The sequence below is a fragment of the Quercus suber genome, unplaced genomic scaffold, assembly GCF_002906115.3.
Source record: "Quercus suber isolate HL8 unplaced genomic scaffold, Cork oak 2.0 scaffold_146, whole genome shotgun sequence".
Taxonomy (NCBI): domain Eukaryota; kingdom Viridiplantae; phylum Streptophyta; class Magnoliopsida; order Fagales; family Fagaceae; genus Quercus; species Quercus suber.
This window is the reverse complement of record NW_027069607.1, coordinates 428,218-452,156: the sequence shown is the minus strand read 5'-3', so window position 1 is coordinate 452,156 and position 23,939 is coordinate 428,218. Positions and strand designations below refer to the sequence as shown.

The window sequence follows — 23,939 nt, the reverse complement described above, 5'->3', positions numbered from 1 at the left end:
GTATGTAATTCACTTGATTTTGGAGGTTGTGTCACCAAATATGTACAATATGCAACTTTGGGAACATCTGGTCATGCTGCAAATTACAAGGAGAATATGTTTTTAATTGAGGTGAGGTTTGTTTGTTTGTTTTTGACAAAACAAATCTTCATCTCGTCCTTATTAGGGATTATCAGGAATAGGGAAGCAAGACTAGGGGCAAAAAGAAAAAAAAAGATTAATAAGGAAAGAATTCTGTAATTTGTATGTGTTTCTCAAATGGGTTTAGTGAAAAGAAATTTTGGTCCTCACCAACCCCCCCCCCCCCCCCCTCCTCAACAACACACACACTATCTGCCCAGTAGTTGGGCACCTACACTTGTCTTTTTGATTAACATGTTATGACCAAATCTTGTCTCAACTATGTATCATTTTGGAAGTGGGTAATGTGATAGCAATGAGCTCTAGCTTAAATGACACCTCCTCCCTTATAAAGAGCAAGTGGGAGGGTGAGATTGTGTTCATGACCCATCACGTGTATTGTACCGCACAAAAAATGTGGGAATGTGATGACATGGAAGAAAGAAGATGTTGAATGATCTTAAAATGACTAGGAAAATAGAATATAATGTATTTATTTGAGTATGCAAGTTGCGGTTTTGTAAGAAAGGGGATTATATTTTACAAATTTCTTGTAACTTTTAACATTATTAAATATTGATGCTAGAGAAAAAATATTATAGTTAACCATATCCCATGCTCTTTGATATGATGATATTGTGTTTCTTGTACATGGATATGGTCCTTCTGTTGTCCTTCTGTTTAATGTCATGTTACTATGTAAATGGACATTATTTTTACATATATAAAAAATGTGAAATGGAAAGTCGTACTTTATTGGTTGGTTGAATATATTGGCTTATGAGGATTGTGGTAAAAATTGGCCTGGACCATAATTGTGGAATCATGTGATTAAACTCAATAAAAGTGATGAATTTGTAGGTCATGCCTTTTCTTATATAGCTGCTCCATACATCCTCTTGTACAGTTTCATATGACACTGGCTGTAAGGATACGTATTGGCCCGTGCTTCCCTTCACGTGGTGGCCCGTGCTCCCCTTAATAAGTGGGGCGCAACATGTGTTTTTAACTTTTTAATGGGAGGTAGTGAAATAGTTTTGAACGCTTCTCAAAAAAAAAAAAAAAAAAGGTTTGAATTTGAGGACCACTTGCTCTGATACATGATAAATTTAGGACATAATGAATTTTATCATTTAACCATTATTCTAACAATTACCTAAAAATTTGCAATCCTATTTTTTTTTTCTCTCTTTAAGCCCATCCAACTGTTGGTTACCTTTATCTTGCTTCTTTGGATATTCATGATCCTGATTGTTTTGCAGAACTTCCTCTTCGGCTTGCTGATTTTGGGGTTCTTCACCGAAATGAGGCCAGTGGTGCGCTCACTGGATTGACTCGTGTCAGGAGATTTCAGCAGGTACTTAATGTGGTTGTTTATCAACATTGTATTCTTGGATGATAAATATACTAGCCTGGTCCACTCTATATGATTTGGGCATTTCTGTGCTTTTTTTACCAATTTTTTTTTTCTGACACTTTTTTGTTAATTTAGGGTTTTCATTCTAATCATGAACCCTTTTATATATGGGCTTGAAGTGCCCTAGTCCAAGAATTTATCTTTTTACTGAACAGTCATCCTAGTGGAACATTTTTTTTAGTAATTTGTATCCTTAATCATCATTTGAGGAGACTGGTAAAATCTGCTGTAATGTAACAATTTTACTTCAATTATTGGTACAGGATGATGCTCATATCTTCTGCCGGGAATCCCAGGTGATTTGAAATTTGAATCGACTTGTGAGAGGGCTGTCAAATCTCTTTTTTCTGCCAATACATATTATTTTTGACGTTTTCCATTTTGCAGATAAAAGATGAAGTGCGGGGTGTCCTACAATTCATCAAAATATGTGTATGGTATATTCGGGTTCACATTTGACTTGAAGCTATCCACGGTATGTTATTTGCTCCTTATTCGTGCTTCTAGTATAGAACTTGTTTTTTTTTTTTTTACATTGTTTTTAACTTGAGTTTAATATGCTGCAATGATTCCCCTTGATTAGTGGTTTGTTCTCTTATCAGTATTGACATTGTGTAATATCCTTCTGAAGTTCACAAGACATTTAAGTAAATGTTTCTGTGGCCTTCATAAACCAACTAGGAGTTTCTCGTTAATTAATCTTTTCTCAATAATGATTGGCTGGTGGATAAAATGTTCTTTGATTGAATTTGAATAGTTTATAATTTCAACAATGGTTTACTACCTGTAAGAAAAAGATCTCTATTATCACAATCTTTTTATAAAGTAGCTAGTCAAGAATTATTGGTCAAAATATAAGCACAGTATTTTTTGCTGGGATATAGCAAATTTCTTCAAATATGAATGAAACTTTAAATTTCGAAGGGTTTTCTTTGGAGGAACTTTATACATGTACCACCTTTCAATGAATTTGTAATGAACTAGATGCAGATTGTGCATCAAAGGTTTCTTGTTTCTCAATGGAGCAGCACCACTAATATGAAAATCTTTTCTTGTCTTTCTAGCCATAATTTAAATTTTTTGTTGGATGCCTCTTTTTTATTTGCTTTTCTGTAAGTTTCTATGCCTGCAGTTCTTTTACTTGATGATTAGAAGTCCTTGATTTTTAACCAAAGGTTGGGATATCGGGTGTGGATATATGCTATGTGATGCTTTATCTGTTAGGTGCGAGATATGGTGGCAGTTTATTTTGTTGCATGTACTCTTTCTCCTTTGAAACTCTCTTCCTCTGGGTCTGTGTGGATGTGTATAGTGGAGATGACTTTATTTGTTTGGTGTGGATATATGGCTATGTGATGCTTTATCTTTGTTTATAGTGGATGCTTTACTATAGAACATCTGATCTGTTACAGATTTGACGTTGGTTATTATCTCTTGATCTTTGTTTTAAGCATATCCTCTATATCCCCCTTTTCTGTTTTCACTTTAACTCTGAATGCTTATGCTGTGAGTCATGTTGTGCAGAAAAATGAAGGAGACGGTGCATTTTATGGTCCAAAGATAGATATTAGTGTATCTGATGCATTGAATAGGAAATTCCAGTGTGCAACGTTACAGGTTTATGGTGTTCACTTTTATTTGTATTGTCTTTCCTGCAGCTATGTTATAATGCAGAATTATCACTAAATAGATGAATGTCTATGTTTGCAGCTTGACTTCCAGCTTCCTGCTCGTTTTGAATTGTATTACTCTGCAGAGGATGAAGCCAAGAGGGAGACACCTGTTATGATACACAGAGCCATTCTAGGGTCTGTTGAGCGTATGTTTGCTATATTGTTGGAGCACTACAAAGGAAAATGGCCTTTCTGGCTTAGTCCACGCCAAGCAATTGTTTGCCCTGTGTCAGAGAAATCTCAGCCATATGTACTAAAGGTAGTTTTTCTGTATTCTTTTCAGTACTAAATTTTTTTGGATATTTTGTGTAGTGGTTGAATACCCATGCGAACAAGCTAGGTTGTGCTTAGTGGTGATGAGCTCAGACTCAAGTTATTACTACATCCGTCCCATATTGTCAGTCCTTTTAAAAACCCCCCTCCCTTTTGTTTATTTTATTTTATTTATTTTTTTTTATGGAACATCATTTAATAGGTTGTCTTTTAGTTAAAAAAGTACGAGTTTCCAAAAGTACCGTCATTAATTTGAACTCTAGTGGAAGAATGGTCTTGACTTTTTTTGAATAAAGTAAATGGTAAGTTAGGAAATCACTTATTGTCTTTTCAAAGCTGGTTATCATGTTGATGTTGATACAACTGTTAGAAAGATCCAGAAAAAGGTGCAACTAATCTCCTGCCTTGCTTTGTTTTATTTATTTATTTGGATTCCTATATCCAACAACTGTTTTGCCTGTAAATGGTGTTTGCTTAAAATTTTTACTAGCTTTGTTTTCCCTTCTTAGCTTCCCTATTATGGTTTTGAGTGGGGCCTGCCTTTAAAAAAAAAAAACGTCTATTTTATTTTACTTGTTTGCTTCTCTACAATGAGGGTAAAAGTAAGAGAATGCTATTCGTTTACTGATAGTTTTGGCTTCCTGCAGGTGCGAGAAGCTCAGTTAGCGCAGTACAACTATATATTGGTTGTTGGTGAGGGGGAAGCCAACACTGGACAGGTTCCTACCTATACACTTATCATGTTATTTTTTGTAATTTACCCTATTGATAGTTGTGATTTGAAAAGATTTTGCTTTGAAATCAGTCTGTGTAACATGTTGGTGCGTGCATATGCTTGGGCTTTTTAAATGAATTTTGTGTTAATTCTGGACTAATAAAAGAAGAAAATCAGAAGAAAGTTGTGGGGATTCTATTATGTAAGCACTTGGTAAATGACCTGTAATTTGAACTAGAGCAATCCTCTTACGGACTTTCTAATAAAAAAAATTATACTTGCTAAAAAGTGTCAAATCACAAGATTAGAAATCTGCAAATCTGACAAATTATCCATTGCCCATTTTCCTGTGAAACTATGATACAAATACAATTCAATTGTATTTTGATTCCCATGATTTGCATCATTAGGTCATGAGGCTTTAAATTTTTTGGGGTTCACCAATTTGTAATATAACTAAATTTGGCCTTTTTTTTTTTTTTTTTTTGTTGGGGGGGGGGGGGTGGTGCTGTTGGCCGAGTTTGCCATTGTATATCAAGAGATGGCTTATAGTTTACCATACTGAGCACACCCACTGTGTTGGTAGATGGTTTATTATCATTAGTCATGCTGGGTTTCAGGTAGCATATTAAACATTGTATCATTTTTTCCAGGTGAGCGTACGGGTGAGAGACAAGGCAGATCACTTGGTAATGAGCATCGAAAACCTACTGAAACACTTCGTGGAAGAAGTTGCAGCATTCCATTAGGTTTTTGTTTATCATACTATTAGTAACAGTTACATTTCCTCATTCTTGTGGTACCATGCCCCTGTACTATTATTTATACTTTGGTATAGATTGTTCCTTTGGGCTTTAGTCTCTCCATTAAACCAAAGGAAAAGAAAAAGAAAAAGAAAAGAGAAGCGAAGGGTATGTAAATCATTTTTGCTGTCTTGCTTCCAGTTTATGCATGTGGCTGGGGCAATGTTTTAAATCTTTTCTTCTGATATTCAGTTTTTCTATTGTAATGGAATATTTTGATAGCAGTTTAATCTTGTTTGTACTTTGTATATATAACGACAACATAACAATACCTTTGTACAACATATAACAATACCTTTGTTATATACTACATAGGTTCATATAATCTCCTTTCAAAATCAAATATTGGGTAATTCTAACATCATCCCTCAAAAGGAAAAATCATCATTAAAGGTGTTAGTATTGTGCAAAAAAATTCTTATTGTAAGGACATATTAGAATTGTTAATGAATTGTATAATATATTGGCGTGTATCGTATCATATAGTATAATTGGACATATCTGGACATATCGTACAATATATAGACTAGACAAGGGGGTTTAAAATGAGTTTTTATTTTATATAGGGAAGAAATAAATTAATCAAATATTTTGTGACCAAGATAAAGCTTGTCTGGCGTGCACACACCAAAAAATAAAAACCCAAAATTAAATGACAAAGTCTTACTAGTGCCATGACAACAATTCACAACATTTTAATAATACTTTTGTTTTTAGTTGTGGTGGTCTAATATTTTATTATTTTACATTAACCTATGAGAGACTAACACCACAACTATTATAAAAAAGAGTTTGAGATATATATTTTTAATAAATTAGGATTTAGAATAGGTACTCTCAACTCAAACCTATCTTTTTTCAATCTTAAGTAAGTGCACAAAACTTGACCAAATTGGATTGAGTGGACCAAGTGGACCAAATGGACCGAATAGGACCAAAATAGACTGAAATGGCCCGAATAGACAGAATGGGATCTAACAGAAACTTGTTCTTAAACATTGCTACCAATCAAAGGAATTGCCTACACTCTCACAATTGAACACTTTAGTTACTAGTAAATGTCTTTGATTGCACTAGTGCAAAAGTTCAAATATTATGCTTATGATGATGATTACTTTCTCTTTATATTTAAAGTATTGAAATTGTGTATGGTTTCTATTTAAATTATAATGTGATGTCCTCAAGCTTGGCATTTTGAGCCATCCCGCTATGCCTGAAGAAACTACGCATAATGACACCATGGGAAAAGAAAACCCAAAAAGTTGAGTGACAAAGTTAATGAAGAAGTTCATGACAGACTTCTACAATACATGTGCATAAGTTCATGGCTGACTTCTACAATGCATGTGCATATGCGTTATATATATAGAAGTTATAATAACTCAGACTATTGACTTAACTATAATCCAAAACCTTTTCGTAGTTAGCTGGATTTGGCTATTGAAATCTTATTCACCAATGACTCTATCTACGATCATATCTTTTGTTAAATCAATGGCTGTAATGAAAACTAAGGTCAGTCAGTGTTGTTACTTCCTCAGTTGCTTGGATTTCCTTTGATAAGTAATCACCTTCGCTAATTGTGTGTTCCGGAAATTGAATTTCCTTCAAGCAAAAAAGTACAAATATAACTCTGCCCTTCTACTTTATTACATGCGAAAGGCCTGTGTAAGTAAATTAACTAAATACTTCCAGTCGACTGGCATTCCAAAAACACTGTATACTTTCAACATTTCGTAGTCCTTATGCAAATTGTTTCAGTCTACAGCTCTGTTATAACATATCATAGTTGGTTTATTAACTAATGCATTTGGCAATACTATTAGGTTGATCAACCACTTTCATTTTTTTTTTTTTAAAGCGTGTTTCTGTCATTCTGTGGTTGTGGTGGTTTTCCAGTGGGTCTCGTGTACTGTTCACGGGACCCACAAACCTCTTTTTTCAACAAAACTTTTATTAAAAAGGGTCCCACGACACTATTCACATATTTAAAAATTATTTTGTTACAATGTTTTTAGTTTTCAATTTTCAACAAAATAAGCGGTATCCAAACGGATCCTTAATGTTAAATGATTATTTCTGTAATGCTATTTTGATTTGGTGCGGTGCTATTGTGTATTTGAATTTAAGCCTTCTCTTTTTGAGGTTTTGGTTCATCTAAAGAGCTATTATCAGGAGTATACGTCATAGGTTGAAATCTCTATCTCAAAAAAAAGAAAAAGAAAAAAAAAATGATAATGGTGACAATATACTATGTTGTGGGAGACTATCCTACAAACACTCATAATTTGTTTGTTTGTTTGTTTTTGGGTGAAATGATACAGGATATTATTTGAGTTGGATTCTCGTGACCCACACCCACAATTATTGGGGCCTTTTTCTATGGTTCAAGTAACCTTGTTTTGTTTTTTAGTAAAATCAATTATTGTCTTCACTATTGACAATTCATGTTTTTTATTTTTTTCATAAGCAACAATGTAAAGAGTTGGTGGTATTTTAAAGGACTTAAACATATGTCAGTATTGTCAAAGCTTGAATCACATGTTAGAAGGACTCATCGATGAGGACAAAGATGATATATTGATATGTAAATTAAAAAAAAAATTAAATTACATAATTAGAGAAAACCATGAATCGTTGCTTATAAATAAAAAAATAAAAAAAATGAAGCATTGGATCCTAAGATGGTGTGAACTTCGTGATCAATTGTTATTATTATTTTTTATCCCCGCTCCAATAACAGAATACAATAAAGAAGTGAATCAAGGTGCAAGGCCAAGGTCCATTGGGTTATATTAGAAGTTAGAACCAAGAGAGCCAATACCGTGTTGGAGGCCGTTTCGGTTTGGTTATTGAAATGGAATATTTCGATACCGGTTCGTACCAGTGTACCGTTTTGTAATCACTGTTCACGATGGGTGGGCCCATAGCGGAGTAAATCACTGGCTTAGGAAGTTTTTTCAAAGTGCTGATGCTTGGACTTGAACTAGGGAGCTCCTAGTCAAACCCAAGACAACCACTTTGAGACCGAGTGCCCGACCACTTGGCCAACCCCACTGGGTTGTGTAAATTAAACTCCGTGCCACTAGAACTTGACACTTGCCCATCTAAGCAATTGAATGAAAAAAAAAAAAAAAAAAAAGTTAAGAGCCTTATAGTTCAACTAACACTTTTTTTTTTTTTTTTTTTTTTTAACTCCGAGATTCAAATCTCTTCGCCCCTAATTATTAATTTTTTTTTATAAAGTAAACTAAAATGTAAAATACACCCTTGAAGTTTGGATATTATTTTGATTTCATTCCCTGACTGTTTTGATCATTAGCCTACCTGTCCATTTTTTGTGGATTAACTTGCCATGTGTGTATATTTCGTCCAATGAAAAGATGCCAAGTCAATTAGTGATGCCACATAGCATAAATAATACCAAAATCATTATAAAATTATTATCTAAATATAAAAAACCTACATAAATTAAAATTTAAAATAAAATCCCAACTAATTTGGCTCACAACAATAACCTAGCCAACCACATGAACCATCGTTAGAGCATTCACATCAGTCTGTGTATAAGTGTGTATAATAGAAAAAATGCTCAAATTTACACATTTTTGTTCAAAAACAGCCCACATCAGTCCGTTTAAAATATTGCAAAATCTTCTAAAATTATCAATGAGCTATAGTACCCGTGTAAATTTACACGGGCACTGTAGCATGTGTATATAATTTTTTAATAGTTTTTTTCTCTCTCCCCGGTATTGTAGCATGACTTTGCCTGGCACTGTAGCATTGGGTTAAAGAAATGAATATTTTATTTGAATAAATGTGTATAATAGACAAACTGATGTGGGTGTTTTGTAAAAATAAGTGTGTAAAATAGAAAAAGTAGGTTTTAGACTTGTAAAATGGAAAAAAATTTCCACGAACTGATGTGGATGCTCTTACAACTTACAACCATCAAACCCAAGCCCAAACTTCAAACAAACCCAGCCACCATTTCTTTCACGCGCTGCCATACCAATTTCACTCATCCTCGGTTTATGACCTTTTGGAACTCCTCATTTCACGCACCCTTTAAAGTCTTGTTCGTTAAGCTTTGATCAAAGAGAGACAATTGAATTGAGAGCTTAGGCTTTAGGATTTTAGAGAGAATGAATCAAAAAGAGAGCAAGATTGATTCAGTCTGAGATGGTTGATAAGAGACTAGCCACCAAGAGGTGGTGGCAACGAGCAGCAAGAGACGATGGCTGGGTTGAGATGGTGAGAATCGGCCATGGTCGGATCGGGTTAGAGAGAGAGGTTGCAAAGTCTCTTTCAATAATAATAATGTTACTTACAATTTGAATAGTCTCTTTCAATAATATTAATATTTTCTAATAGCTATTTATAATTCAAAATTACAAAAAAGTACTATTTACAATATAAAATTATGGTATAACAAAAATAAGAATAAATTTTACAGTGTGGAAAAATTTTAATTTATCGAAATCACTATTGCAAATTCATTTAACAATATAATTGCCCATTGACCTTAACTTGCAAAAAAAAAAAAAAAAAAAAAAAAAAAAAAAAAAAAAAAAAAAAAAAAAAAAAAAAAAAAAAAAAAAAAAGAGAGAGAGAGAGAGAGAGAGAGAGAGAGAGAGAGAGAGAGAGAGAGAGAGATTGTTTAGTGTGTGAATGTGACAGATTGAGCTGTTTCTAGTTTTCCATTTTTAGTTTTTGTTCTTAGTATCTGTTTGGATACAATGTTTGCATTTCATTTTTTTTTTTTTTTTTTAAGCATGTTTCTGTCATTCTGTGGTTGTGGTGGTTTTCCAGTGGGTCTCGTGTACTGTTCACGAGACCCACAAACCTTTTTTTTCAACAAAACTTTTATTAAGAAGAGTCCCACGACACTATTCACATATTTAAAAATTATTTTGTTACAGTGTTTTTAGTTTTCAATTTTCAGCAAAATAAGCGGTATCCAAATGGATCCTTAATGTTGAATGATTATTTCTGTAATGCTATTTTGATTTGGTGCGGTGCTATTGTGTATTTGAATTTAAGCCTTCTCTTTTTGAGGTTTTGGTTCATCTAAAGAGCTATTATCAGGAGCATACGTCATAGGTTGAAATCTCTATCTCAAAAAAGAAAAAAAGAAAAAAAAAATGATAATGGTGACAATATACTATGTTGTGGGAGACTATCCTACAAACACTCATAATTTGTTTGTTTGTTTGTTTGTTTTTGGGTGAAATGATACAGGATATTATTTGAGTTGGATTCTCATGAGCCACACCCACAATTATTGGGGCCTTTTTCAATGGTTCAAGTAACCTTGTTTTGTTTTTTAGTAAAATCAATTATTGTCTTCACTATTGACAATTCATGTTTTTTATTTTTTTCATAAGCAACAATGTAAAGAGTTGGTGGTATTTTAAAGGACTTAAACATATGTCTGTATTGTCAAAGCTTGAATCACATGTTAGAAGGACTCATCGATGAGGACAAAGATGAAATATTGATTTGTAAATTAAAAAAAATTAAATTACATAATTAGAGAAAACCATGAATCGTTGCTTATAAAAAAAAAATAAAAAATGAAGCATTGGATCCTAAGATGGTGTGAACTTCGTGATCAATTGTTATTATTATTTTTTATCCCCGCTCCAATAACAGAATACAATAAAGAAGTGAATCAAGGCGCAAGGCCAAGGTCCATTGGGTTATATTAGAAGTTAGAACCAAGAGAGCCAATACCGTATTGGAGGCCGTTTCGGTTTGGTTATTGAAATGGAATATTTCGATACCGGTTCATACCAGTGTACCGTTTCATAATCACTGTTCGCGATGGGTGGGCCCATAGCAGAGTAAATCACTGGCTTAGGAAGTTTTTTCAAAGTGCTGATGCTTGGACTTGAACTAGGGAGCTCCTAGTCAAACCCAAGACAACCACTTTGAGACCGAGTGCTCGACCACTCGGCCAACCCCACTGGGTTGTGTAAATTAAACTCCGTGCCACTAGAACTTGACACTTGCCCATCTAAGCAATTGACTGGAAAAAAAAAAAAAGGGGTAATTGAAAGAGAAAAATAGGCAAAAGATAGGAACCAAGGTGAGTTAGAGCATCTCCATAAGATTCTCCAAATTTTTGTACTGTTTGGAGAATGAATAGTGACTTTTACCTTTAGCTATTCACTTTTTCAAATACACTTTCCAATAGATTCTCTATCGCAATTAAATATTATTTCTTCATTCATTTTTTATTCTTTTTTTATCATCATTTATTTTTCTATATTCATTCCCAACAATTATATTTTTCAATGAAAAGTTTTATATTCACAACATTTTTCACAATACTTTCATAAGAATCACATCAAAATCTGATATGGAAAGTTGTTATTAGTTCTAATTTGACCACCGCTGAAATTATATTTTTACTCATCAATATTAGCTAATAACAATATGCTACTTAAAATTTATTGTGAAAATATTGTGGTAGCATTTCTAAATTGGATTTTTCCTTTGTTTCTTTCAACTCGGCCATACGTTTCCTTTTTTTTTTTTTTTTTCTTTTCTCTTGATTTTTCTCCACCACACATGTGCACCCATTATCTCCATCATCTCCTTTTTTTTCTCTACTTTCCTGTTTCCACTTCATCCCAGAACCTCCCTCTCTCTTCCTTTCTCCAGCTCTCTTGCTCTACCTTTTTTTCCCCCTTTTTCTACTTGATTCCAAAGCATTAATCCAGCTCTCTTTGTGATAAGTAACGGAGAAAGAGGTAGAGAGAGAAAGAACAGATGGGTTAGATGGCTCCGCTCCGCCGCACCTTCGCTCTGCTCTTTATGCTGCCACGCCTTCCACTCCGCCGTTGCCACTCATCTTCCTCCCCAACGCAGCCCAAATGGTAGATGGCTTATGTCTTTTTTTTTAGCTTTTATTGAAATGGTTTGATTAATTTTAAGATTATTTTTTTGAGTTGTATTTTGATTATGCTTGAGTTTTTAGAGATGTTTGAGAGAAAGATTGTTGTGTTTGTAGCCATGAGAGGAGAGTGAAAGAATTGTTTTTTTTAATTGAGATGTATGAATTTTTTAAGCAGAGAATGAGAGAAAAAAAAGAAGCCATGGAGAGAATGAGAGAGAAAAAAAAAAAGCAATGGAGAGAATGAGAGAAAAAAAGAAATTCGGAGGAGAGAGAAAGAATTGATATAATAAGTAGTTTGTATAATATTTTAATCCAAGAAATTCAATTGCTAATGTACAGTAGCCTATCAGACTTGATGGACTACTGTTCATAAGCTAAAAAATTTTTTGGGTATAGAGAATCTGTTGGAGTCTATTTTTATGGTCTCATTCTCTATTGTAGAGAATATTTGGCCTTTACAAAGACCATTGGAGATGCTCTCACGTGGCTTTGGGAAAAGCAAATAAAATAAGAGGCTTTTATGCTTTTGGCGGAGAAACCAAGAGAAACTGAGTTGAATGTAGAAATGTAGGTACGGCAATACAACTTATTCTAGTCCAAATATTAAAGGTCCGTTTGGTTGAAGGGGATGAAAAAGTGGGAGGATAGAAAATTGTGAAAGGATGGAAAAGATTTTATTTTCTATCTTTTTTGTTTGGTTGGGAATAGAAAAGTAGAGGGATGGAAAAAATGAGTTTGAATAAATTTACTCATATACCATTGTTAAAGAATGATACCAAATTAAAAAAGTGACAAATAACTACACAAAAAAGAGCAATCACCCATAAAATTTTATAAAAATAAAAAACATGTTAAAAAAAAAATCACATCTAGTCAAAATAAAAATAAACTATCACGCCCAAGCCCTAAAAAATCAAAAGAAAAAAAAATTAGAAAAAAAAGAGGCAATGTTAATGCCTAAGGAAAAGAAAAAAAAAAAGTGACAACTAGCAACGTGATTGCCCCAAAAAAAAAAAGGGGGGCAACGTTATTGGCGATGTTGTTGCCCAAAAAAGGGGGGGGGGGGGGGCGGGGTGGGCAACATTGCTGCCCAAGGAAGATAGAAGAAAGAAAAAAAATGCAACTTAAATTGAGGGTATTTGTGTAAAATGCATCTTTTAGCACTTTTCTCTCCTCATTTTCTTCCCAAATTGGGAGGATAAAAAAAGGTAGGCGCAGAGGGAAAATTTTCCCTCCTATTTTCTGTCTCTCTTGTTTTCTCTCCTCAACCAAACAGTGAAAAATGACATTTTCCACCTTATTTTCCTCTCCCTATTTTCCATCCTCCATATTTTCACCCAACCAAAAATACCCTAATGTAAAATTTAAAACATTCAAGTAGAGAAAGCTTCTCAAAAAAGTAGAGAAAGAATTTAAACTAGTAAAGCAGACGAAGCAGGGAGAGAGCAAATGAAGAAGGGAGAATGTCATTGGTTAGGCACCGGAATAGAATATTCTGATAGTGCCAACCGGTACGGTATGAAATCTTCTTCCTTGGTTAGAACTACCCTTGCACTGTAGTGTATTAGACATATAGGATAATGTGGCTAGATAAAAGGCTCCTTTGTCCATGTATTAGAGAGATTCAGAAACGAAGCTATTATAGTGGAAGAGAGACTCTCAAGTCTGCCATCACAGATCCAAGCAAGGGAATTCCCTGGAGGATTGAGAATGTCATTTTTAGTCTAGGGAAGCTAATTAATGATTCTGTACACTCCCTACCTAAATGGTTCATTGTCTAGTACTATTTTTGGCTTTTTTTGATGTTGGAGTTGGCCTCCCCTGTGTTGTCTTTTATAATAATGGAGGCTACTCGCTTGGTTGTTTTGTAGTGTTGGAATAAAATTCTTTTATACAGAGAAAAAAAAAAAAAAAAAAAAAAAGCCATTGGGATACCATTTTGAGTAATATTTCTTTACTTAATTATAATTTATTGCTAATTTTGCGATTCAAATCCTTTCCTCCCTAGACCTCAAATACTTGTGCATGGGGAGGCACGAATTAAGTTACAAAACTCTTAGCATATTTCGGTATTCAAGTAACTTGTAACTAGGTGTGTGTAGGGGTAAAATTTGGGTGAACCCAAGCAAAATGAGACCTTGGCCCAACTATTGTGGGTTCAAACTTCAAAGGAGAACCAACTAAGTGGGTTCAAAGAAGGAAGCTAGTCAAGCACAAACTTACAATTTGTCTTTTCTTTTTTCTTTTTTCTTTTACCCACAAAAACTTATACTTGTGAAGTGACTATCATGCCAAAGGTGCACGGTGGTATTTTATATGTCTAATAAATGCTAATGGTGCACAACAGAGAATTAGTTTGAAGACATGAACTTAGAAGAGGAAAAATAGGTGAAACAATACTTTCAATATTTATGAATCACAAATACAACAGAATGAGGAAAATAAAGAAAACGGTGGAGAGAGAGAGAGAGAGAGAGAGCATTGTGTTGCTACTCGTATGGAATATATACCCTTGAGCTACTACTTAAGATGGTTTTAACTTTTAGTTGTTGCTCATGGGCCTCAATAGTATTAGGCCCAGTTGTGGGTCATGGTTATTTGTTGATGCATATAAATTTACCAACCATTTTTATTTTAAATGAATTGCATAATTATAAGACATTTTATATTTTATTTATTAATTAATATTATAATGCATCGGCAGAAACACATCACACACTTTTTTTTTTTTTTTAAGTAAAGAGAAGTCATTCATATTTATTGCTTTAAAATTAGGAAGATATATCAAGATGCAACTGGTGTTGTATCACAATCTACCATCTCCAAAAACTTCATTACACACTTAAGTACATATAAAGATAAGCAATACCACAAATTTATTATTTTATTCCAAAATGTGGTATATTATTGTTCATAATCAAGCTGCATTTTCATTAGCTTTGTTTTTTATGAGATAATTTTTGGTGACCTCTGCAATTTTTGCTACTAGGTCTGTATTGGCATACGAGGTATTTGCAACAGCCTTTTCCTTGACATCATACTCAATTGTGCTTTTGATTATGCATGAATCATTGTCCTTCTCTATGATTTTGAAGCGAACACGAAAAAGAGTAAAGCCTAAATCAATATATCCTCCTTCAATCACCTCTAGCTCTTTCATGCGTTTCTCATTGTCAAGCTTTGTGAACTTCTCTTTGTGCACAGTAAACCCATGTGAGCCTAATTCAATGGAAAGGAAGTTTAATTAATAATAATAAAAAAAAAAGAGATGGAAGCAACTATTCAAATTGAAACTTTAAAGAAAACATAGTAGCATAAAACTAAAAATTGTGAAATCTTGTTTTTAAAACAAGATCTTAAAAGAGAATGTGTATGAAGTGTGTAATAAAATTTTCCATAATGATATTAGTAGCACTGACATTACCTATTTGGGTGATGAGTGATGGGATATCATTCACTCACCATCCAAACAAACCCTTATATTCTAATAGTATTCTAACAATCCCTTTAAACTCATGTTCGGTAAAGTGATATTAACTTGAGTTTAGAAGTCAAAGTACAAAAAACGTCCTCCTAGAAGGGTTCTAATAGTATTCCAACGCAAGACACCAACAACGTTTTACAAGATTAGAGCATTAGCATAGGTAAAGCTATAACATAAAAAAGTAAAGATCCTCCTTCATCAATCACCTCTACTTGTTTCATGCGTTTCTCATTGTTATGCTTTGTGAACTTCTCTACATGCTCAGTAATCCCAGGTGTGCCTAATTCAATGAAAAGAAAGTTGAATGAAAGAAAGATGAAGTAATGATTAAAATTTAAACTTTAAAGAAATATTATCATGATTTTTAAATAGAGTTTGTAGTGTGCCTTATATTAGAATCATATTCTCTCTTCCTTGTGCATGCACATGTGTTTCTAAAATAATGAAAGTCTCCAAATCCACTGTGGAGAGTATTTCGAGTAATAGCATATTTACATGCTTATATATGAGAAATTATTAATGTGGTATAAATTTTACTAAAAAGCAGTTTATAAATTGATGTAGATTAGTGTTACTTTTATAATATAATAAACTAGTCGCTAACCTGTGCGATGCACGGGAAAACTGTTGGGAAATAATAAAGCATGCATATATTAAAAGACAATTTAAGTTCGTGTATGCTTGCAATGGATACATACCTAAATAGTTCTCGTTGTAGAAATAGATGCCTTATCTTTAAGATAAAGAACTGATGTAATTTTAGTGAGCTCCACTATATGGCCAAACCTGTAATCCAAAACAAAGAAATGGCTAAATTTGAGACCAAAAGTTCGTATAAAAAAAAAGAAGAAGAAAAAGTTGAGACAAATCCTAGTTCTTTCAAAAGTGATTTAAAATCTACTATTGAGTATGTAGAATATTATTGAAGTTGTGATCTCACAACTCATAGTGTCCATAGCAATAAGCTCTTGATTATTTATTATCTATGAGTTTTATTGTTGAATTTTAATTGTTTAGTACTTGATAATTGATATCCAAACCTCAAGAATAAATAACAAAGAAGCAATTGAAACATACAAATTTGTGAATCCATCCAAATCAAAAAAACAAAAGATATATAAATCAAATTACCATATACATAATATTTGATGACTTGCCATCACAGACTCCCACAATCAAAGCTCAATGCTCTTCTCAAATTCTCTCTAAATTTTTATTAATAATTGATAATTGACATATAAATTTTTATCCGAAGCATTGATGTAACATATTTATAAGTTTTTATAGATGCAATATAGACTATAGAGTTTTATTGGATCCAAACCTCTCTAACCGGAGTGTAGCATTTGTTTTGAGTCAAACTTCTCTAACCAAGAAAACAAACTAAATGGTATTTTATCAAGAACTTTAAATGTGATTATCTCTCCGTTTTTTTTTTTTTTTTTTTTTTTTTTTTTTTTTTTTTTTAATCAAAATGTGGTATATTATTGTTCATAATCAAGCTCTGCATTTTTATAGCTTTGTTTTTATGAGATAATTTTTGGGATCTCCAATTTTTGCTACTAGGTCGTAGTGAGTACGAGGTATTTGCAAAAGCCTTTTCCTTGAATCATACTCAATTGTGCTTTTGATTATGCATGAATCATTGTCCTTCTCTATGATTTAAAGGAACACGAAAAAGAGTAAGGCCTAAATCAAATATCCTCCTTCATCACCTCTAGTTCTTTCATGCGTTTCTCATTGTCAAGCTTTGTGAACTTCTCTTTGTGCACAGTAAACCCAGTGAGCCTAATTCATAGAAAGGAAGTTAAATTAAATAAAAAAGAAGATGGAAGAACTATTCAAATTGAAACTTTAAAGAAAACATAGTAGCATAAACAGTCATTCATTTCTAACTAGAGAGAGGGGGGAGCTATTTCTCCAAAGTCAATTCTTAGATTGCTTGGTATCATTGGTTGGGTTCAAGATTAGTTCTATGTTTATCAGTTTGTATTGCTTTATCAATTATCATACCTGGTGTATATGTTTTCTTCAGAATAGTCCAATCCCTCCATCACCTTCTATGACCTCAATCTTCTCAACGATACTTCCATCTTCTACAAGAAGTTTTGCTAACCCAAGCCTGCCATAAAGCTCCCATGCTTCACTAGCAGGCACATTTACCTCCAGCTCGTGAGAGAGTTGCCCAGACATCTTTTTTTCTTTGCACTTGCAGAAGCAAATATGTTGGGATGTGTTAGGCATGTTCTTTCATTGTGATATATATACACTCCAAATTTGTGTGAAAGTTAGTAAAGTGTCTTATCGTTGCATAGGGTTCAAATATGGCCTACACCAAAAATTAATTAGTGTCTTAGCTTAATGATAAGAGCAATAATTATGGAATATAATGGACTTCATATGTTGAAATTCTAACCTATTTATTAAAAGTTTATGTTGGACTAGAGGAAAGATGGTGAAGATTTAGGTAAAATACATTAGATATTATAATTAGGTTTCTCATTTAAATGAATACTTGGTTGTTACTTTTACATTTAATTTTCTTTGAAAGAAGAACACTATTTGGATGTAGCCCAACCAGGTTGAACTCATCAAGCCTTTATTAAAAAAATTTTAACTTAATATTTTTATGATCCGTTTTCTATGTAGGTTTGTATACCAAGCAGTGGTGGCTACAACATATTTTGTCCAAGGGGTAAATAAGAAATATAAATTGTATAAAATCTAAAATCAAATAGAAATTGAATATATCGACCTCACAAAATGAGATATTTTCTCATTGCCTTGAGTCCGAAGGAAGATTGTTCATGTCAACACGACTATACTTAGAAGATGATTTTTGAGTAGGAGATAAATCTTGCGGTCTACATGATTTCCTTATTATGAATATATTCATAGTACTAGCAAAAGAATAAAAGACTAACTATAAGTTAATATAGCATTTTTTTTTTCTAATATAATAAACATGTTAATTATTGTTGTTAAATAAAACTTTAATTATTATTACTTAGAATATTTTAATTATTAGTTTATGTCTTTTAGTCTTTACCGTTCTTTTTTTGAACTCAAAAGACATTTTAAGCCTAAATGTTTACAACCATCTAATTTTTTTATTACTACAATTCTGCAATTCGTTTTCAATTCTTTAATTCGTTAGTTTACTATTTTTTGCTAATATTAATTTATTAGTTTACAATTCTTTCATTGTTTCATTTTCGTAGTGTTAATGCTCCTACTGTACTGATTGATCCACTCAATTAGCCAACAACCATCCCACTCACAAGTCACAAATTTGGTCAAAGACTCAAAAGTACAAAAACTAAAAAATTTTACAGTGTGGAAAAATTTTAATTTATCAAAATCACTATTGTAAATTCACTTAACAATGTAATTGCCCATTGACCTCAACTTGCAAAAACAAAAACAAATTCAACACATAACTCAATGAATTGATATTAAACAAACCAGCATCAATTTTATATAGAGAACCAAATATCGTGATTCAAGTGTAAGATGTAACAAAATAGATGAAAATTAATTAAGAATTTTAAATGTTTTAATTTAACTCTGGTACCATAAGGTGATGCATGATGAGAGAGAGAGAGGGGGAGAGATTGTTTAGTATATGAGTGCGACCGATAGAATGATTAATGGTGACAGTATACTGTGTGGGACAGTGGGAGCCATTCCTAAGAGATTTTTTTGTGTGTAATTTTCCTTGTGTAAAACGTTTTAATTGAGTTGGATTCTCATTCACCCACAAATTTTTGGGGCCTTTTTCTATTGGTTCCACTCATTTTTTTGGGGGGTGAGTTCAATTATTGTCTTACACAATTTTTATTTTTATTTCTATTTCAAATGGGCCCTAGGTCATGGCCTNTTTTTTTATTACTACAATTCTGCAATTCGTTTTCAATTCTTTAATTCGTTAGTTTACTATTTTTTGCTAATATTAATTTATTAGTTTACAATTCTTTCATTGTTTCATTTTCGTAGTGTTAATGCTCCTACTGTACTGATTGATCCACTCAATTAGCCAACAACCATCCCACTCACAAGTCACAAATTTGGTCAAAGACTCAAAAGTACAAAAACTAAAAAATTTTACAGTGTGGAAAAATTTTAATTTATCAAAATCACTATTGTAAATTCACTTAACAATGTAATTGCCCATTGACCTCAACTTGCAAAAACAAAAACAAATTCAACACATAACTCAATGAATTGATATTAAACAAACCAGCATCAATTTTATATAGAGAACCAAATATCGTGATTCAAGTGTAAGATGTAACAAAATAGATGAAAATTAATTAAGAATTTTAAATGTTTTAATTTAACTCTGGTACCATAAGGTGATGCATGATGAGAGAGAGAGAGGGGGAGAGATTGTTTAGTATATGAGTGCGACCGATAGAATGATTAATGGTGACAGTATACTGTGTGGGACAGTGGGAGCCATTCCTAAGAGATTTTTTTGTGTGTAATTTTCCTTGTGTAAAACGTTTTAATTGAGTTGGATTCTCATTCACCCACAAATTTTTGGGGCCTTTTTCTATTGGTTCCACTCATTTTTTTGGGGGGTGAGTTCAATTATTGTCTTACACAATTTTTATTTTTATTTCTATTTCAAATGGGCCCTAGGTCATGGCCTAAATTGTTTCGGCCTTGGCTGGTCCTAACAACCTTTTTTTTTCTTCCCATAAGAAACAATGGATGATTTTATCAAATCAAGTAAGGATCTGGTAGTGTTTTTTTTTTTTTTTTTTTAAAGAGAAGATAAAAAAACTTTAGTAATAAAAGAAGATAATTACAGAGTAATAATAAAAAAAAGGGTGGATCCCCTATCCATAATTGAAAAACTCAGTACAAAAAGAGCTAGAAGAAGACCTAAACCTATGAATATATTATCACATGTTGGAGGAATTCAACCACGAGGACAATAATGAAACGTAACCTTTTTTTTTTTTCCATACCATTCAAGGGAGAAAAACAAAATACACAGTACAGGTTACATCATATCAGCAGCAACTGGAGAAACCCAACAAAAATGAATTGGCTCACGGGTTGCCACTTTAGCTATAGTCCAAGACTCTTTAACAACTACATGGGGGAACGCAAAGCATATCACAATGAAAACCAGTATTAGACAAAAAACTCAGATCAGCTAGCCTAGTACTATCAAGCCAATCCGGTGCTGCTTTCCTCTTGAAAATCTGCAAAAGTTTCACTTCTTACCACCATTATGATGTGGCAAAAAGGTGATGCATGATGCGAGAGAGAGAGATTGTTTATTATATGAGTGTGACCGATAGAATGATTAATGGTGACAGTATACTGTGTGGGAGCCATTCCTAAGAGATTTTTGTGTGTGTATTTTTCCTTGTGTAAAACGTTTTAATTGAGTTGGATTCTCATTCACCCACAAATTTTTGGGGCCTTTTTCTATTGGTTCCACTCATTTTTTTGGGGGGTGAGTTCAATTATTGTCTTCACAATTTTTATTTTTATTTCTATTTCAAACGGGCCCCTAGGTCATGGCCTAAATTGCTTCGGCCTTGGCCGGTCCTAACAACCTTTTTTTTCTTCCCATAATAAACAATGGATGATTTTATCAAATCAAGTAAGGATCTGGTAGTTTTTTTTTTTTTTTTAAAGAGAAGATAAAAAAACTTTACTAATAAAAGAAGATAATTACAGAGTGATAATAAAAAAAAAGGGTGGATCCCCTGTCCATAATTGAAAAACTTAGTACAAAAAGAGCTAGAAGAGGACCTAAACCTATGAATATATTATCACATGTTAGACGAATTCAACCACAAGGACAATAATGAAACGTAACCTTCATCACTGATCTTGACAATATAAACAAAGAAAAATTCTAGTACCACAAAAGTTTTCACTTCTTACCACAATTATGATGTGACAAAGTGTGATTAGTGAAGAAAAAATTGTGGATTCATGTATAAATAATGATTAATCACTCACAGTCTGGCACGTCACAGTTGTGACAAAAAAATTGTGGAAAAATTTATGGTCCTAGAGCTGCTCATAATTAAAAGAACTTCAGGTACTTCAAGACAAGGCGTTAAGTACCATTTGGTGACATTGTTGGAAATATTCAGAGTAATTGCAAAATGCTTATTTTCTTGTTGCTCTTATTCTCCATCAGACATGGTTTTCTTTCCTCTTACATTTTTTTTTCGACAATTTATATTTGCTCTACTTAAAGGCATTAGAAGATTATTCTTGAACCTCGTGAGTGGAAGTGCACCCATCACGAAAGTTGACATTATAGTCTAATCAAGAGGGATTGTTTGGCTAATAGAACTAGTCACACTGAGTTTTACTTTGGATGAAAAAAATTTACTTTTAAGAGCAACGCTCTATGCATGATTCTATAGCACTACAAGTCTATTCTTCAATTTTTCTCCTTATTTCCTATTCTTGCTAATTTACATTCTTGCTAATTTATATTCTTGTTAATTCTTTGAGATGGTATTTGTTGAATCAAACTTGTTTATTTACTATTACCGCTTATCCTAGTGAGTTTTATGGGCCCATTGGACCAGAAGCTTCTCAAGCTTAAGCATTTACTTTTTTAGTTAGAGACCAATGCCTTGGGGCTAACGTGGGGTCCGCCCAAGGACCTACCGATTTAGGTAAATATCTAATGCGTTCTCCGACTGGAGAAGTCATTTTTGGGGGGGAAACTATGCGTTTTTGGGATTTGCGTGCTCCCTGGTTAGAACCCCTAAGGGTCCCAATGGGTTGGACTTAATTTGGCTGAAAAAAGACATACAAACTTGGCAAGAACGACGTTCCGCGGAATATATGACTCATGCCCTTTAGGTTCTTTAAATTCCGTGGGTGGTGTAGCTACCGAGATCAATGCAGTCAATTATGTCTCTCTAGAAGTTGGTTAGCTACCTCTCATTTTGTTCTAAGATTCTTCCTATTCGTAGGTCATTTATGGCATGTAGGAAGGGCTCGTGCAGCTGCAGCAGGATTTGAAAAAGGAATTGATCGCGATTTTGAACCTGTTCTTTCCATGACTCCTCTTAACTAAGACAGGAGATCTAATTCTAATGCTTGAAGTCAAAATCTATTTGATTTCATCATACATATTTGTTTGGTTGGGTTAGGTCATACGTATTGAAAAAAAAAGTATTCCTTTATTTTCATTTTCAACTCATTATATATTGAACCCTTTTTTTTTTTTTTGTTCTGGCTCAGCTAGGGGGATAGCCGAGTCATTCCCTTTTAGAATACTAATACTGAGCCGGGCAAAACCAATAAATATATATATATATATATATATTCCACGAGCAAAAAAGAGAGAGAGGGATTCGAACCCTTAATAGTTCTTTGTTTTGAAACTATACCAGTTTTCAAGACCGGAGCTATCAACCACTCGGCCACCTCTCCGAAAGATTATTTCTATTTTATTATTATTATTTTTTCTAACGAATAGAACATGGATATATGAGTTGATACCATTACGACCTATATATATAAAGATATCCGGTGCGATCCTATGGGTCTAGCTATCGATCTGTATATATATAGATAATGATCTGGCGGGCCTCTTTTAATGAAGTAAAAAAAAAAAAAAAAAAAAAAACCTTTCCTTCGATCTCATGCCTTAATTTAATAAGGGTGTAAAAGGTGCTAATAAGTCATACAGCATTAATAGATTCGTGGTAAAATCCCTCTATGATACGTTTTATTAGAATTTTTGGCTGATACAATTTTTTGCCGATACCAATAAAGGGATCAAATGGTACATAGTTTCTTTTGTTGATAGATTGGAGGATTAGAAAGATCACTATTGCATTCCAATTGGCTGTTTTTGCATTAATTGCTACTTTAGCAATCTTACTGATTAGTGTACCTGTTGTATTTGCTTCTCCTGATGGTTGGTCAAATAACAAAAATGTTGTATTTTCCGGTACATCATTATGGATTGGATTAGTCTTTTTGGTGGGTATCCTTAATTCTCTCATCTCTTGAACCTATTTGTTCTATTTAGATCCAAAAATGAAATGATCCCCTCCTAATTCTTTCATTTTCAGGTTGTGAGACACATTAAAATGAAATATAAGTCCCCAAAATGCAAATAAAGAAAAAAAAATGAAAGGGAGGTGTCAAACAAACTTCTTATATTTAACTATTTAAAAATGAAATTAAAAATATATAAATATATATATTAATTAAATAATTTTATTATACTATTTGTTTATATTTATAATATATTATTATTTATAAATAGTAGAAATTTTCTATAATATTTATAATTCTATTTTGGTAATAATATTTTTTTGATAATAACAATTTTATTATTATTAAAATTGAATGATTATAATTTTAAATTTATATATTCTAATTTCACTATATAGTTATTGTTAACTATATAGTATTTCTATTAGAATACTATCTAATTTTATACAATTCAAATTTGATATTATTCTAATTACTTTTAATATTTTCAATAATTTAAAAAGAATCTAAATTCATTTTTATTAAATGAAAATAAATTTTTTAAAT

At 32.7% G+C, this 23,939-nt stretch overlaps 1 protein-coding gene and 1 pseudogene across 1 annotated transcript; one reads left to right on the top strand and one right to left on the bottom strand.

Moving 5' to 3' along the window:
* Positions 1-5,231, top strand: part of LOC136068998 (threonine--tRNA ligase, mitochondrial 1-like) — an 8,667-nt pseudogene extending 3,436 nt beyond the window's left edge.
* A 9,594-nt stretch (positions 5,232-14,825) lies between these two features.
* On the bottom strand, positions 14,826-17,621 carry LOC112025732 (norbelladine synthase). Its single transcript, XM_065777013.1, has 2 exons — positions 17,434-17,621; positions 14,826-15,150 (listed from the first exon to the last, which is right to left on the bottom strand). Exons 1-2 carry the CDS (start codon positions 17,583-17,585, stop codon positions 14,826-14,828), a joined length of 477 nt encoding a protein of 158 aa, XP_065633085.1. The 5' UTR covers positions 17,586-17,621.
* Positions 17,622-23,939: the final 6,318 nt, after the last annotated feature.

Excerpts from the sequence above, each read along its gene's own strand:
- LOC112025732 (XM_065777013.1), bottom strand. The coding sequence starts at position 17,585 with ATGTCTGGGCAACTCTCTCACGAGCTGGAGGTAAATGTGCCTGCTAGT. Across the intron at positions 15,151-17,433 it reads GAAGGTGATGGAGGGATTGG|AAACTTCCTTTCCATTGAAT; the intron begins ACTATTCTGAAG and ends TTATTATTAATT.